The 18,459-nt window shown below is 32.4% G+C and overlaps 1 protein-coding gene across 1 annotated transcript in view; it reads left to right on the top strand.

Moving 5' to 3' along the window:
* Window positions 1-15,397, top strand: part of LOC140440748 (uncharacterized) — a 36,779-nt gene extending 21,382 nt beyond the window's left edge. Inside the window, exons 3-4 of the mRNA XM_072531121.1 lie at window positions 3,210-3,245; window positions 14,968-15,397. Of these exons, the coding sequence (XP_072387222.1) occupies window positions 3,210-3,245; window positions 14,968-15,288 (357 nt within the window). The 3' untranslated portion in view covers window positions 15,289-15,397. The remainder of the gene's footprint in view (window positions 1-3,209; window positions 3,246-14,967) is intronic.
* The last annotated feature ends 3,062 nt before the right edge of the window (window positions 15,398-18,459 follow it).

The following is an 18,459-nucleotide window of genomic DNA, read 5'->3' on the forward strand; positions in this document are numbered from 1 at the left end:
AAACGAATTGGACTGTAGTTCGCACAGCTCTAATTAGTATTTTGCTAATTGGTTCTGGATGTTTACTCCCATTGGATTATTAAAAAGCTCAAGATCGGGTTTTAGTGTATTAAATTCCGAAAATCATTCATCGAATTCTCTTTTTATTTCTGTAAGAACTTTTGCAAACCTCGAGAAATCGACCATGGTTTCTTCTTAATTTATTTTAAAACACGCTGAACAGTATGTGAGGTCGTTTATTTTCATGTAGTTCTTAAAAAGATCAAGTTTTTTGCAAAATGTCTCAATTTGACCAGCCAACTGTGATGCTGTCTTATTTTTCCCCTGGAGTTGTAGGTTTAATATGTTCAAGTAAGAGGTAATGTCTGTTAGAAATGCCAGTTCATGAAGAAATGTTTTGTTCTTAAGCTTTGTTATAAGTTCGTCCGTGTTAATAACAAAATCCGTTTCAAAAAACAGTAAGATCTCTCTTCTTCAAGAAAAAAATTTCCAAGGCATTTACTTGCACTCAACCAGCGTATATCTAAATGTAAGGGGACGTCCTTATATTCAGTAAAAGACAAAAATAAATTTTCAGTGTAGCTGAGCTTTGTTTTCTCCTCTTAAGTTTTTACTAACTGCACTACAGCTTTCGTAGTATCGTTGATTTTATCTTTCCGCAGAGAGCCTCTTGATGGATAATGCAATGAAATAATATATAACACAGTTAACACCATTTTCTTGCAAAAGTCCAGCCAATCCCGTTATGCGTTCCGTCATTGCTTTTACTCCGCCGGTGCAAACGCAATAGCACTTTTGAACCGCCTATATTTTTCACAGCGTCATTATCTGCTTCAAATATATTTATATCTTTGGTTCCGTCTTCCATGTGGTGCAGTTTTAGAAGTTCCTCAGTTACACAAAAATCTTCACTGATGCATAGTAGTGAGTAATACAAACAATCACGAACTGTGTCGACCATTTTTTTAAATACATGAGTATTCATCTCATCAACTCTTCTAGATACAGTTTGATGTGAAACTGAAACACATTCAAAATTTTTGGCCATCTTTTCATATCCAAAGGCACACCGCTTGTTCATTTCTCCATCTTTAAATGCTTTTTTACTTTTGACAAGCTCTAAACATTCTTCATATGATGCTGCTAAGCTTGATGATTGAACAGATGTCGGTTTTAAATATAGAAATTTTTGTTTATTCAATTTAGCTTTAAGTCCTTTTACAAGAGTATTGCGAGCTTCACCTTGATATTTGTCGTATTTTGTTTTGTGCTGGGTTTCATAATGCCTACTAATATTGTATTCTTCTGATACCGCGAGTACTTAACAACAAATAATTCACTGAGGTTTGCCTTTTAATTCGATGAAGAAATATTGATTTTTCCATTTTTCTTCGAACGTACGATTCTCTTCGAAAATTTTGCATTTTTTGGCACTAATTCTGAATTTAACAATCAATTTTTTCGCCACTGTTAATTCAACACGACACATGCAGCTGACTGAAGCTAACTGCCCGGTCATCGGCAGTGGGTGTTCAAGGTTAACTACTTTTTTAAGATTACGGAAAGTTAGACAGGATTGGAATAGGTAAAAGTTACCAATGACAATATTTTTGAAATTTGTTTGCGGGGGCCGCAGTTTAACGAGTCTCGGGCCGCATGCGGCCCGCGTGCCTGAGGTTGGACCACACTGTATTAGGTGATAGTAGTGTAACATCTGATTTAAACATGAAAGACGTCGAACTTACCGTTCAAAATTTATGATGAAGAGAATATAGTCAAAGTTCACAACTCACCCTGTATATTATTAAATATGGAAAGCAGATACTTTTAGTAGTCATTTCTAATTTCAAATAGAGGCCTCCATACGCGAAGTATGTACAGTTTCTCAAGACTCACCCTGTAGGTATAAAAAAATATTTTAGGCGTGGTTGGTTTATATTAAGGTAACGTCAAGCCTACAAGTCTTACTGTGATATAGTTTCACGTGTAGGATCTTGATTGGGGTCATTAAAGTCTATTTGGGATAAAGACAGAGTTCGCGGCCAGGTTTGCTCTCTGCTTTTTCCCTTATATTCTCTTGATATATTTTTATTTATGTATGTACTTGACAGAATCACTTATTTCCCTACATTTTCTATAAAGTAGAGAACAGGCATCTTTTACACACTTTCTTAAGTTCATATCTATTTTATTCTCATAACTCAGAAATAAATGCTCTTGGACCCCACAAAAATCCCAGATTTCGTCAGATTGTGTCATGGCAACCGTATATAATATATAAATATATATATATATATATATATATATATATATATATATATATATATATATATATATATACATTGGTGCTACAGCCCTATAAAAGACCCTCGACCTTCCTAAGTCTATTACGCCAGTCAGTTCTATCCATTGCCAACTGTTGCCAGTTTGCTGCGCCTATTTTTCTTCCCACAGGGTGTGACATAAGGGTTCCTCTAGGAGGGTTGTTCTGCTGTGATCTTGCCAGATGTCCTGCTCATCTTAGTCTTCCTATTTTTACAAGGGATACTACGTCCTTACGTAGTATCCCTTGTTAGTCCCATTTTCACAGATGCCACGGAATATTCTTCTCAGGATCCTTCGTTCAAATATAAGCAGGAGGTTTTTATCTGCCTTGGAGATGGTCCATGTCTCCGACCCATATGTCAACACTGGTTGTATAAGGGTTTTGTATATGGTTATTTTTTGTGGCTTAACTTTCTGGTTCTTATATGTCTATATATATATATATATATATATATATATATATATATATATATATTATATATATATATATATATATATATTATATATATATATATATATATATGAATTAATTAAAAGTTAATATTATGGCGTTGGAAAACAAATTAGTCAAACCTTTCGCAATTGAATCGGAATTAATAGAGTAATATAACTGTTATTTCGGTGTACCCACCTCTTAAGTTACTTAAGTTGACATAAATTCACAACTCGGAAGGACCAAATAATGTCTCTAAAATGTCAACTTATTTGGAGGTTCCAAGTTCGAATTTTTATCAGTCCGAGTGACTTGGGGACATAAGAGGCGCCATATTATTTGCATCTGGTATAAAATATTATCTGTAATTCTCTTTTAATAAATAGGAATTTTATAAATATTTTGCTTACTAATTATACACAAATATTTATTTATATTTATATGTTTTTAGTGTGTTTTTCAATGTGAAGGCCAGAAAAACAATTATGTAAGTATTCCTTTTATATAGAATAGTTTTTAACAGCCTATTTACTCATTTACTTTTAGTATATAAATAAATCGCTTAAATACGTGCATTTTTTGTATACGTTGACATCATGAATTTGAAACAACATAACTTTCGAAAGGAGTAACCCAGTCTGAATATAAAATCCCACACTTACGAATGGACTTTTTCCGAAACTTCAACAAAACTGGGAAAGCCTTATATTCACTTTTTCGCAGAAACTAAACAATCTAATCTACGGCATCTAGTTTTTAGCCAGAAGTAAACCGAAGGTAATTCATATCGAGAGATTAGCTCTGTACCATGGAACTGATCCATTCTTCCATATACGTATATATATATATGTATGTATATATATATATATATATTAATGGTGTATATATATATATGTATATATATATATATATATAATATATATATATATATATATATATATATATATATATATATATATATATATATATATATATATATATTAATGGTGTATCGGGTATGCGATCTGTTATTTGAAAAAAAATGTTTTTTCTTTTATTTCTCTATATTTCGCTGATTTTTTGTCAGCTTCATCAGGAGACAACTAAAATATGGTTATAATTTGTATAAATAAAAGGTGAGAATAAACAATACTTACAGATTTAAAATATTTAAAAATGTTCTTGTACATAATATGTTCAAAACAGTACTGACAATATTGGTTAAAAGCACCTAGGTCACTAGTAATTAAATATAAAAAGCAAACAAAAACAACCAAGAAACAATTAAAACACAATAAAATTGCACATTAAAAATATACTGACTGATTTAAAATATAATTGTAAACAGAAAAATTATTTTAACATACTAAAAATATTACAGTAGATATTGCTCAACTGTCCCGTGTCTGCCTTGTAATTTGCTGCATTTTTTTCTCTATTAATATGACACATTTTTAAAAACAATCTTTTTTGTAATTATTCTCTTGCTGTAGAAGCCTGACACTTGAGTAGTCAAATTGATGCCCAGTTTATAAGTAATGGTCAACTGCCGCACATGTATTCTTCTTTTTTGTGCAGTCACTTTTGTGCTGTGTGCCCCTTTGTTGTACCCAATGAGAAGTTTGGCCAACATAACAGCTCTGGCAATCCAAACAAGGCAGTTTGTAGATAACATTAGATTTATTTGCAGTTGGTGTCTTGTCTTTTATTTTAGAGAACAGTTGTCGGTTTTCTAATAAATTATATTGGACAATTTTAATGTTGGTAAATTGTTTAAACAAACTAGTCACAGAAGGTGTTAATTGTTTTATTAATGGTAGTTTTTTATATTGGATTGTTTGCACTGGTCCGATATTAGTGGGACCGTCAAAAATGTTGAGTAATGATGAGTTAAATATCATTTTTTTAAGGATGTTAAGGATTTAATGGATTTTTTGGGTATCCATTATTTTCAAAGATGTTTAACAGCAAATTTAAGTTTCTGTTTATGAATATCACTAATATGCCCTACCCTATTCTTTATTGCAATCACTGTATTAAACTTTTGAGGAGTAGGATGATTTGAAAAAAAGTTTAAATATCTTCCAGAGTGTGTTGGCTTTTGATACCAATCTGTCAATATTTTGTTTTGTTCAGTTCTTATGGACACCAAATTAATACAGTTGAGCCATAATTACAGCCAGAGCTGTTATGTTTGAAAAACTTCTCAATGGCTAAAGCAAAGGGTCACATAGCACAAAAGTGACTGCACAAAAAAGAAGAATACATGTGCGGCAGTTGACCATTACCTAAAAACTGGGCATCAATTTGACTATTCAAATGTCAGGGTTCTACGACAAGAGAATAATTACAAAAAAAGATTGTTTTTAGAAATGTGTCATATTAATAGAGAAAAATATGCAGTAAATTACAAGGCAGACACGGGACAGTTGAGCAATATCTACTGTAATATTCTTAGTACGTTAAAATTATTTTTTTGTTTACAATTATATTTTAAATCACCCTGTATATTTTTAGTGTGTAATTTTATTGTGTTTTAATTGTTTCTTGGTTATTTTTGTTTGTTTTTATATTTAATTACTAGTGACCTAGGTGCTTTTAACCAATATTGTCAGTACTGTTTTGAACATATTATGTACAAGAACATTTTCAAATATTTTAAACTCTAAATCTGTAAGTAATGCATTGTTTATTCTCACCTTTTATTTATACAAATTTTAACCATATTTTAGTTGTCTCCTGATGAAGCTGACAAAAAATCAGCGAAATATAGAAAAATAAAGGAAAAAAGAGTTTTTTTTTTTAAATAACAGACCGCATACTCGATACACCATTACAATAAATTGTTATTTACGTTTCGGTCGACATATATATATAGCAGGACAAAGACACGAATCAATAAAACAATGTTAAATAAGATACATAAAAGATACTAATGTAAAAAATATACAGTCATAAATTAAGAATGTCCACCTTCCATCTTCACATGTGACTGGAAATAAAAGACAGAACGCAAAATTAATTTGATATTTTTACTCCAAAAATGTTCGAAATATTCACAGAATAATTAAAAGAAAAGTGTTTACCATTTACGTGAGTAAAATGCCCTGCCGGAGAAGAGTTAATTAAAATAATTAACATAATTTTTGTATTAGCAAAATATTAGTCGGTGTTCATTAAATCTTAATTACAACGAATGCATCTAACCATAAAAATATATAATAAAAATTTCCAAACAGGATGTTTTTTATATTGATGTTGATAAATATTATAATTGTTATTATGATTACTCAATTTTTGACGTGAAACTTGTGATATCAAATTATATATACATTTTCATTACAGAGATCATTATATTGTAACTACACCTGGTGACATCCTTAATGATATAATTTACGTCATAACAATATTTACAAAAGGATATATGAAATGTTTTGTAATCGGTAATAATATCGGCGATGCCATTAAAATAATAAATATCCAAAAATTGAAAGTGGTGTTAGTGAAAACTAACTATATCCGCTGTTATTTAACGTCTACAGTAAAAAACTAATATCAAATGCAGGCTATAACAACTATTAAGAAGGCCTCATCATAAATGGTAAAAATATAAACAACACAAAGAATGCCTACGATACAGTTGTAACAGCAAAGGCTCTGGAGTTGCTTAATCAAATTGATTTCCAAACTTAAGTTGGCTTAACTTAAACGTGGTAAAAACAAAGCTGTTAGTGGTCTCTCCATCATAAAACGTCATAAGTACATTGGAAGTAAATGTCAATTAGTAAAAGTGATTCAATCTGACAAATACCTAAATTGCAAGTTTAATGAAAACTGGGATAATAAGTAAGAGGTTCGTATAAGAATAGAACAGGCCAGGGCAATATTTATCAAAATGAAACCAGTTTTGTATTATTGCGTGAAAGGTGGTTCTCTATCTACTGTTGCTTTTTGTACATACAATGAGCTATATATAATAATTTAGGCCATAAAGGGAGAATTTCTATCGTCGATCTAGAAGTCGCTGGTATTATAGTGAAAATAGAAGTAAGAGAACTATAAATAAACTATATTTAAATCAAGTAAATAAACAAATAAACAAACAAACAGAATGAACAAATAACATACATACAGAAGATTATACATATCAGTTAAAATACGCATTATAACTGATTTACGAAAAGTGAATGACTGAGCGAGTTAACTTAAATTTACAGCTGCTTAGAAATTAAATAATATGATACCAATTTTGTATATCTATATCACACAAGACGTGTTCAAAGACATTAACTGGGCAGATAAGGGAGTAAATGTTAATAAAAGAAAACTGAGTCCTTTAAGATACGCTGATGACATTGTAATATTCCCTACAAGTTTCGAAGAACTACAGACCATGATGACGCAACTATATCAAGCTTCGGAAAAAGTAGGTCTTAAGATGAACTTGGATAAAACAAAAATATTGACAAATACACCGAACATTATAGAAATAACATTGAACGACATAAATTTAGAAACAGTAAGCGAATACATCTACCTGGGACAGATAATGAAAATTAACAAAGAAATCAAACTGCAGAAATTACCAGAAGAATAAGGTTAGCGTGGGCAGGATTTGGAAAACTGAGTTGGATCTTGAAAAGCACTATTTGAAAACCAGAATTTACGATCAGTATATCCTCCCTATACTCACGTATGGTTTACAGACGTGGACACTCACCAAGTCCAATATGGATAAAATAGTAAAAGTACAAAGAGCGATGGAAAGATCAATGCTCGGGGTGAGACTTATAGACAAAAAAACAAACAAATGGATTAGAAGCAAAACGAAAGTAAAAGACGCAGGAGAACATGCTGCCAAATTAAGACGGAGCTTTGCAGGACACAATGCCCGACTGAAGGATAAGAGATGGAACCACGAAATACAACAGTGGAGGCCATGGTTAGGAAAGAGAAGCAGAGGAAGACCACAAATGAGATGGGCTGATGATATTAAGAAGATCGAAGGACACAACTGGAAGCAAGTGGCGCAAAATAGAAGACACTGGATTGATTTGGAGGAGGCCTATGTCCAAAGGCCAAAATAAGCCAAACAATATTATCAACAATATATGAGCCGTCTAGTTTCAAAACCAGGTGCATCCTGGTTTGAGCTAAAATACGGATCCATATGTGTGTCAAGAATGTTCAAAACAATGTAAATCCTATTCGAATAAATTAGCTAAAGTAAAAGGTTCGTTTCAAAACTAGGTAAGTCTCAAAGTTTGCAACAAAACCAGGTAGATCCGCTCAAGGGAGGGATTTTAGCCGCAGCGCAGAGATGGGTCGCAAACGTCGCTTAGCTTTCCGTTATATGGTTATTGTTGCATTGTTGCTATTATCGAGATAAGACGTATTTTCGTATTATTTTTATTTGTTCTGTAGCTTTGTTTTGTTTTATTCGGTTTTTTTTGATGAAAACTCAACCTGAAGAGTGTTCTGACTTGGCCAGGAAGAAAAAATAAGAACCTGGCAGTTAGAAGAGAGGCAAAGGTAAAGCTATTGAAGACTGTACTTTTTATTTCCTTTGAAAACTTTGTGTTCTATGCAGTTGCAAATTAAGGTCGTGGCCTGAAGTCAATGAGAGAAAAAGGAGCCTCATTCGTTTTTAGGCTTTAAAGTTTTTTTTAATCGATTTATATGGCATTAATAATTTATTATTATGGGTAGCATATTTTTATCTGAAATAAAACGTCGGTTACTTAAAAAAAAAAAGAATTGGGGGTTAAATCCTAAAATGAACCTCTGGTTGTACACAAGGGTTATAAGGCCCATGATAACTTATGGTTCAGTGGCGTGGTGGAACAAAACGCAACAGTCCGGGGCGATTCGATTGCTCAGTAGCACACAAAGGCTTGCATGCTTGAGTGTTACAGGAGCCATGAGAACAGCCCCAACGGACGCGCTAGAAGTTCTGCTAAACCTACCACCTCTGCATATATACATACATAGTGAAGCCAGATCAACAGTACATCGGTTGATCCAAGGCCAAGCTCCAATAAGTATGATGCAGGGAGCTGATAACTTAAGGCTATACCAGGACATAAAGGCAGACCCCGTTCTAGGAATGCCTGTAGACCGAATGGTTACGAGGTATAGTTTTAACAAAAATTTCCAAATTACAATACCAAAAAGAGAGGACTGGGAAACTGGTCCGCCGCTAACAGCAAACTCAATATGGTATACGGACGGCTCCAAAACGGATACAGGTACGGGGGCTGGAATATATGGCATAAAACCAAGGACGGAAGTCCGGGTATGTCTAGGAACATACGCGACCGTATTTCAAGCCGAATTAGCTGCTATACACAGGTGCGCTATGGAACTAATCGGCCGAAATGTAGATAACGACTCCATCGTTATCTATTCGGATAGTCAAGCGGCTCTAAAGGCTCTCAGTTCGGTACAGGTCGATTCATGGCTGGTATGGAACTGTTTGGATGTCCTCTCTCAGGTGGGAAGTCAAAACATGTTGACACTTGCCTGGGTGCCGGGACATAAGGGTCATCGTGGCAACGAGAAGGCCAATGAATTGGCCCGAGAAGGCGCATCTACGCCACTGGTTGGTCCGGAACCCTTCTTTGGAATCGCAAATACGATAAAAAGGGCAGCCATACACAAATGGGTGCAACAGAAGTCTCTTGAGTGGTGGAACAACTCACCAGGACAGAGGCAGGCCAAACAGTTCATCAAAGGACATTCGGCTAAATTTACAGCAGACTTACTTTCGCACAGACGCAGGACTGTCAGAATGATAGTGGGTCTGCTCACTGGGCACTGTAGACTCAATAGACACTTGAGTCTCATAGGCCTGACAGAAGAGGACACCTGTCGTTTCTGTCTGGAAGAAGAGGAAACCGCTCTACACGTTCTGTGCCATTGCGAAGGTCTCGCACGAATGCGGTTTCTAGAACTCGGAGAGGAAAAACCGGAAGCACCAGGCTTCATGAAAAGGCCACTATCAAGGCTGTTGAGTCTCATTAAGAGGACCAAGCTAGATGAAGTGCTTTAAAATAAGGGGGAAACACAATAGATCTGCAAAGGTCGCAGTGTATCAGGCTCTATTGGCCGCCCCATTTTCTACATTCTACATTCTACATTCTACTTAAAAAAAAGTTTTTTGAAACTTGGGCGTAAACCGATGTGTATGGCAACTACAACAAGGTATTTTGTACAGATAAGTTTAAGATGGATTGCCGAAGAAAATGACTTACAATAACGAAATGGAGGGAAAGGCATATCACTGCCAATAACTTACATACACTAACCAAAGATATTTTCATAGCCAATTTTACAAAACTATAAAAAAATCAAACGAGTTAAAAATATATTAAAACTCGTTTATTTTAAAGTAGTAAGAGACGTTTGAACCAAAATTCTGTAAAATCTTAAACGATACAAGAGAACAAAACAAGATAAGTGCTAATTACCTTGTGTACAAAAAGTCCTTAAAGAAAAGAGTCCGTGTGTGTATAAAGGTGTTTTTAGATACATTGAGAATCAAGCCCAATTGTTTGCTGGATGTTCTAACCAGAAACTTTAACACCGATGATCTACCACAAGAAAAAAGAGACGGGAATCGGAAGCTCATTTTATTTTTAGGAGAAAGAGCATCAGCTATTACTTTTATCAAAAAGTTTATTATACTTGAAAGCCACTATTGTATGTCCAAAACTACTTCTCGCCAGTATTTGACTTCAGATCTGAACATTAAGAAAATGTGGCGCTTCTACAAAGGTGAGACACAAGAGAAGGACCAGGTAAAAGAATCGTATTTTAGATATGTTTTTAATACAAATTTTAACTTGGGATTAGCTTCTAAAAGAAAAACGGGACGATTTATTGACGGTGTCCTTCGATTGTAAAAAAAATAAGTTTTATCTAAAGTGCCAGACCAAAGCGCTTATTACTCAAGACAACTCTACATCTACAATTTAACTGGACAAAAGACCAACATGAAAAAAATGAAAATGAAATAGCATCTGCTGTTTTTGATTGGCTAATGAAATTAAACATTCCTAAAACTGTGACAACTATCCGCCTTGTCTCCGACGGATTTGGAAGGGCAAAATAAAAATTAGTTTATGATGAGTACGGTAGCGTTTTGGCCGTTGAAAAAAGCTCCTGCAACTTTTTAAAGAGCCGAGTTTGTGTTTACCATAGTGGGCTATAGTTTTCTTCCATCCGATAGAGGTATTTGGTAGAATCAAGAAGGAGATCAGAAGAAAACCAGTGATCATTGAACTAGCTGAATACGTTAAAGTTTTTCCTCACTATGGAACTGTGATTCCACTGTATGACTTAAACTATGATTGGAAATCAAACTTCGACGTGGTGCGACCTCCTGCCCAGTGGCACTTCCACTTCAATCCTTCGAAAAGTTTTACTTTAAACTAAGTTTTAAGGGTAATGATGCTCTTATCAAAGGAGACGTTAACTAAAGACCAGATTTTTGCCAATACAAGCAATTTTGTAAAAGGGAAGTAATTTTCAAGGTATAAAGTATTTTCGGCCTATTGCTACAAAAACAGGAACAGTTTCCGAGCTAAAAGCCACAGATGTGAGAAAGTTACTGGAAAAACATTTCGGAGAAGATTGGAGGTCTTTAGACACTCTTGAATATTACAAAAGTATCGTATAAGGTGATTATTTTTTATTTTATTTTTTTTTTTTAAATAATAATTCAATATAATAATTTAATATAATAATTTAATATTATAAATAGCTTAAACCTATGCATAAAACTTTTCTTGATACTTAGTTTCAAATCCATTTAAATCAGCTACACTTTGTTTTAAAACAAGATAGATCCACATTGGTTGCAAAACCAGATGCATTACTAAAGTTGGTTTAAAAACCAAGGTAATCCAAAATTTATTATTTTTTTTTCGAAAACTAATTATTGGTCGAAAAAATTAAAAACACAGTTAAGGATGTAATCATCTTTGACCAATTTATATAAAATATTTAAAAAATAAATAAATAGAAAACAAGCTAGTTATAAGTTTTTCCTTCTTCCTGAACAATTTTAAAAACGTTACTTGTCTGGTTTTAAAACTAGACGGCTCATACAAGATGGTCCAGAATTATGTACATTAATTTCTAGAGCTCATAGTACGTCCAAAAATAAGGGTACTTCTTTATGTACACTTTTTTATAAAACTGAATAATAAGGGAGATACAACCCTTTAAAGGGGTGAATTGAAATTCTTATTTTTTCAAATATCTTCCAAACGATTTTGAATACGGAGTTCATATTTTGGGAGTAATTATAAGACATTAGGATAATTAATTTCATGTCACCACCTACCACATCCTATAATAATACAGGGTAGTTTTGGAGGGTAAGTGGGGGTTATTGCGTCACATGTTTTTTAATTTTTACATATTTTACAAAAATATTTTAAAAATTGTTTCCTTAGACTTTTCTACGCAAAAAAGGTGCTCTTGTAATATTTCGATAGATATCTTCTTCTTCTTCAGTGCCTTATCCGGTCCGGATGTTGGCGATCATCAAGGCTATCATGGTTTTGTTGACTGCTCTGCGAAACAGCTCCGCTGAGGTCATCTCAAACCATTGTCGGAGATTTTTCAACCACGAGATACGACGGCGTCCCGGTCCTCTTCTGCCAAATACTTTACCCTGCATAACAAGTTGAAGAATTCGATATTTTTTCCGTTCCGCATCACGTGGCCGAGGTACTCAAGCTTACAATTAAATTAAGCACTTCTTTTTCTTTTGTAATGCGCTGTAGGACCTCAACGTTGGTGACATGGTCCACATAAGATATTTTTAGTATCCTTCTGTATATCCACATCTCGAAGGCTTCGATTCGTTTTTCAGTGGCTTGCGTCAGTGTCCAGTGTGCGATAGATATCACCGTTTTTAATTTATTTAAACTCGAAGGAATACATGTATTTTATTGTAATCGTTACATTTCTTAATATTCATCAAGTATGCTTTGGAATTGACACTTGTGTTAGTAATAATATTACAAATTAATGGAAAACTTAATTAATACTTAACATTTAATTAATGGCGAAAATAATATTTCACAACAACTGTTTAAAATGTCCTCCATTTTGTTGAATACATAATCTAATTCTTTTATTTAGCGAACGCCTTAATCCATTTAATGTTACTGGATCGTTTTGTAAATCGGTAAATACTTATTCAATTTTGTCTCTTAACTCATTTACTGTATTAATTGGAGTGTTATACACTTTTGGTTTCAAATAACTCCATACTGTAAAGTCCATTGGATTAAGATCACAACTACGAGCAGGCCAATGAATCGCCTATCCACCTATCAGGGAAATATTCATGTAACCACCTTCTACAAATTCTTGTATAATGTGGTGTAGCACCATCATGCATAAAAAACATGTTTCTTCGTTTCTTTGTAATGGAATATCTTCCAAAATATCATGTAAAATATTGTCTAGAAAATTGTAATACATGTTACCATTTAAATTTTCGAGAAAATAGTGGTATCCTATGAGACTATTTCCTAAAGTAGCTGCCCAAACGTTTATCTTGAACGTGTGTTGGAAGTGAGTTTCCATTGTAGCCCTTGGATTTTCTTCAGCCCAGAAGTGTATATTTCTAGAATTGAACATACCTTACCTTGTAAATGTGGCCTCGTCTGTAAACAGAATGTTGCTTGAAAAATTCGGTGCAGTTTGAACTTTATTTTGCAATACTTCACAAAAATCAACTCTAAGTGGCATATCGTCAGGTAACAATTCCTGCACTTGTCGATAGTGGTAAGGATGTAATTTCTCTTCATGCAGAACTCTTAAAACACTTTGATGGGAAATATTCGTTCTTAATCCTAACCTGCGTGTATTTATTGTGGGGTCATTTATTATAGCATCCAATATTTGCTGTTCAACGCGAACATTTCTTGCTTCTCTACGACGACCAGCATCTGTATTCCTTCTTTGAAGACAACCGGTTTCTCTCAGTCGTCGTTCAGTACTTACAAAAGTCCTGGCATTGAGAATATTTCTGTTCGGATACTTTTCTCTGTAGCGTCTTACAGCGGCAGCAGCATTTCCCGAACATTCCCCTAATACTAAAAGTATGTCTGTCATCTCAGAATTTGAATAGTGTGCCATATGGCGGGCAAACAAATTTAAGAATATAGCAAAAGAGACGTGTTAAACAAATTTCACTGTCGAGTACAATAAAAGTGTAGATAAAATAATTTAATTGTTATTAAACGTCACTGACAATTAATAGACTACTTAAGATTAAAGTGTTGTTGCTAACACAAGTGTCAATTCCAAAGGGTACTTGATGAATATTAAGAAATTTAACGATTACAATAAAATACATGTATACCTTCGAGTTTAAATAAATCGAAAACGGTGATATCTATAGAAATATTACAAAAGCACCTTTTTGGTGAAAATATGAAACAATTTTTAAAATATTTTTTTAAAATATGTAAAAATTAAAAAACATGTGACGCAATAACCCCCACTTATCCTCCAAAACTACCCTGTATTAATATAGGATGTGGTAGGTGGTGACATGAAATTTTTTGGACGTACTATGAGCTCTAGAAATTAATGTACATAATTCTGGACCACCTTGTATATAGACACCTTTATCAACTAATGATAACAAAAATAAATAATTGTATATAATATAGTCAATAGACTAAAATAAATGTTTATATTAACGTAAAATATTTTTTTAAAACTTTAAATTACGACACAATATGAAATACTTAGTTCAGCACACAAGAAAAATTCGTAACAAAATTCATATACCAGTAAACGATATAGCAGCAATGTCATTTTGACAACAAACGTGTAGGTTATATTTTACTTTAATGGAATGATAGCACCCGCTATCAAAAACGATGTCTTCTTCGACACACAGCAACCACAAAAGTGTTGGCCATGGAGTATTTGAAGTTATCCCTAACCGAGACACGACTGTGTCGGTTAACAGATGAAATTTGTCCCTCCGAAAAACGGCGATTGGTTTAAGAGTTGTTTTTTATAAGGTGAAGCAATGCATGGATGTATAATTATCCAACTGAACTGCAACATTAACGACATACTCCAATTTTTCCATGCTTGTTATCCACGGGACTAACTAAGCGTTAAAATCAAAAAGTTATCAAATTGAATTTTAATATTTTTTTAGTGAAAATAATATTTATTTCTTATTTTAGATTGATGATGACGGAAATATTAAGCCAGAAGAATATGGCAAATATATTCAAACACAGCTTGCGGATGTTAAGTATCTAGCTGACGTTCAAGACAAAATTATAGCCGATTGTCTAGCAGATATAAAGAATGCTACCAAATCAACCGGTAAATGCAAATCTGACGGAATGGTCTCAGATTTTTGTATATTTAAGAATATTCAACTAAATTGCCCTGAAGACAAAATTAAAGACAAACTATTCTGTCAAAAAATGCAGGAGAGATTAAGGCAAGGAGATGGACGACCCCCGTTTTTGCCGCCTCCACCTCATCTTAAACCATAATTTAAATGTTCACTTTAATTTAGATAACTGACAGTAACAGCTTTTTTTAATGATTATATAATTTGACACAGTTGTTTTATTCAATAAAAGCTATTCTTGATTTCATATATGTCAAGTTGTTTTTTCTGACTAACGCCTAAGAGATATATTTAAATTTATTGAAAAGCATATAGAAGAAAACCGAATAAAATGACAATATCGATATCTTGCTTTCGAGTTAACTAAATTTAATAAAAAAAAATTATATCGAAATACAAGTAACCACGAAGGTAGCTACAGCTGCCCTTATATATATGTATATATATATATATATATATATATATATATATATATATATATATATATATATACATATATATATATATATATATATACATATATATATATATATATATATATATATATATATATATATATATATATATATATAAGAAAAAAGAAAAAAGAATATATATATATATACATATATAAAAAAATGTGCACTCGTAAGTGAATGGGATGTTTTCGGTCAATTTGGAGATAAAAAAGACAAGAGTTGTGCTACTTTACCTTTATTGAAGACGTTTCGCCTATTGTTCAATAAGCATCATCAGTTCATCTAAAAGAGTGTTATTAGCGATACATCTAATATGAAAAAACAATTAAGTAAATGATCTTACCTTTAAAAGATCTGTAGCATTACAATGTTGTTATTGCAAAGAAACATCAAAAAATTAATATAATAAATATAACAGCAAAAAATATAGAAACATAGAACGCTGGAAGATTCCCAATTTAACTAATTTGTTTTAAATTTCACTTTTGAAAACATTGATTGATTAAATCTATCAAAAAATATAATTGTCAATTTTGAATTGTTATATAAACAACGGTACGGCTAGGGTTCTGTACTAGGGCTAGGGTGCAAGTGAATGTAGTCTATCACATACCCTGTTCTGAATGTGATGCATGTTATATTGGTCAGACTGGCCGTTCCCTTAAAGGACGCCTTACTTCACATCGTAGTGACATTAAACTTTCTAAACATACTTGTGCCCTTGCAGAACATGCAATCAACACCAAACATACTGTTAATTTTGATGATGTTAGAATTCTCTGTAGAGAACGTAACCTTAATAAGAGACAATTTATGGAGATGTGTCATATTTTGAAACAACCTAATGCATTAAATAAGAGAACTGATATCAGCAACTTAAGCCAAATTTACCATGCACTAATACTACAAAATTGATTCCTCCGTATTCTACTTTTAATTATTGTTTTCTTCTTCAACTTCTTTTATTATATCATAACATTTATGTTGACATCTATAAAACTTTTCCTTCAATCTCACCAGCTGATTGTCATTTCTGACAGTCGAGCTTTCAAATACTTCATTTTCATGATATGATCATAACAGTCAAGAACCCTAGCCGTGCCGTTGTTTATATAACAATTCAAAATTGACAATTATATTTTTTGATAGATTTAATCAATCAATGTTTTCAAAAGTGAAATTTAAAACAAATTAGTTAAATTGGGAATCTTCCAGCGTTCTATGTTTCTATATTTTTTGCTGTTATATTTATTATATTAATTTTTTGATGTTTCTTTGCAATAACAACATTGTAATGCTACAGATCTTTTAAAGGTAAGATCATTTACTTAATTGTTTTTTCATATTAGATGTATCGCTAATAACACTCTTTTAGATGAACTGATGATGCTTATTGAACAATAGGCGAAACGTCTTCAATAAAGGTAAAGTAGCACAACTCTTGTCTTTTTTATCTCCAAATTGACCGAAAACATCCCATTCACTTACGAGTGCACATTTTTTTATATTAAATTAAACGGTCATATACCTTAAAGATATATACATATATATATATATATATATATATATATATATATATATATATATATATATATATATATATATATATATATATTGTTGTGATCTGCTTTATGATGTTTTATTATTAATTAACACTAATTTAATTATTCCAATTATTTAATTAATTAATTCACTAATTTATGCAGAGTCATACAAATCAATTACTATTAAAATTTCTCAGGGTACCTTTTAAATTTTACTTTAATCAGTTTACTTTATATATCTCTTCTAGTGGGTTCAGTATCTCCTAGTTGCTCATAATTGGGATAGAACAGGAAACAGAACTAACATTAAAACAACATAAATATGCACACAAATTATTATTTATTTTCAATAAGCAATACGATGAATATTAATAAATAACTTTTGTGGGCAATTATCTTTCCCAACAAACTCCTATACTCTAAATTTAATTATAATTACAAACTATCTATTGATCTGTTTTATAGTAATATCTACTAAAAAAAAATGACCATATAAAAATATAATTTATTCACAAAAAAAATAACTCTTTGAAACTTGGAATCTTAGTTCGTATGCTTATATTTGATTTTATCTTTAGAATATCTTCGATTTTTCTTTCATTCAAATTATTTGACTGACCTTTATTTTTTTACACCAATGATGTCTCCTCTCGATCAAACCACAGTTCTTTCCTTGATTGGTTATGTCCGGCTACCATCAAATCTTTCCCGTTCTCAGCATCGATCCAAACCGCATACCAGCAAACTACTCCTCCGAAAAAACACAAGCCCAATCCTCTTTTGACCGGTACTCTTTACTCACAAATTCTCCTTTCTTTCTCAATTATATCTCGTGAACTATGCAGACTCAAAAGAGGTAATAATCTTCTCGATTTTGATCTGCTCTCAGCTTTCACCTTTTTCACTATCAAACGAAAACACTGGCACTCAGATTAACTACACGAAAACACGTCTTCTCTTCTGGTCTGCCGGTAACATAATAATCTTTTCAATCTCTCCAGACAACCTTCTCCACTCTCTCATTTCCACCATTCCTTTTTAACCAATCATAAGCATTCATCTTTTCCACTTATTTTCGATTTAGAAAATTACCAACATGATATTTAAAACAAATAAACTACTTTCACTCAAATTACTTTTCAGAAACCATTAACAATTTTACCTTTTTCAACAGAAATAAGTTTCCAAATTCTTGTTATCTCATATCTAAATCTAATTCTTATTTACTTTCGAAAAATGTCCACCGCAAAATACAATTACAAAAATTATTCCTTAAATATATAATTATACGGGTTCCATTGTCCTTTCACT

The sequence above is a fragment of the Diabrotica undecimpunctata genome, chromosome 5, assembly GCF_040954645.1.
Source record: "Diabrotica undecimpunctata isolate CICGRU chromosome 5, icDiaUnde3, whole genome shotgun sequence".
Lineage (NCBI taxonomy): Eukaryota > Metazoa > Arthropoda > Insecta > Coleoptera > Chrysomelidae > Diabrotica > Diabrotica undecimpunctata.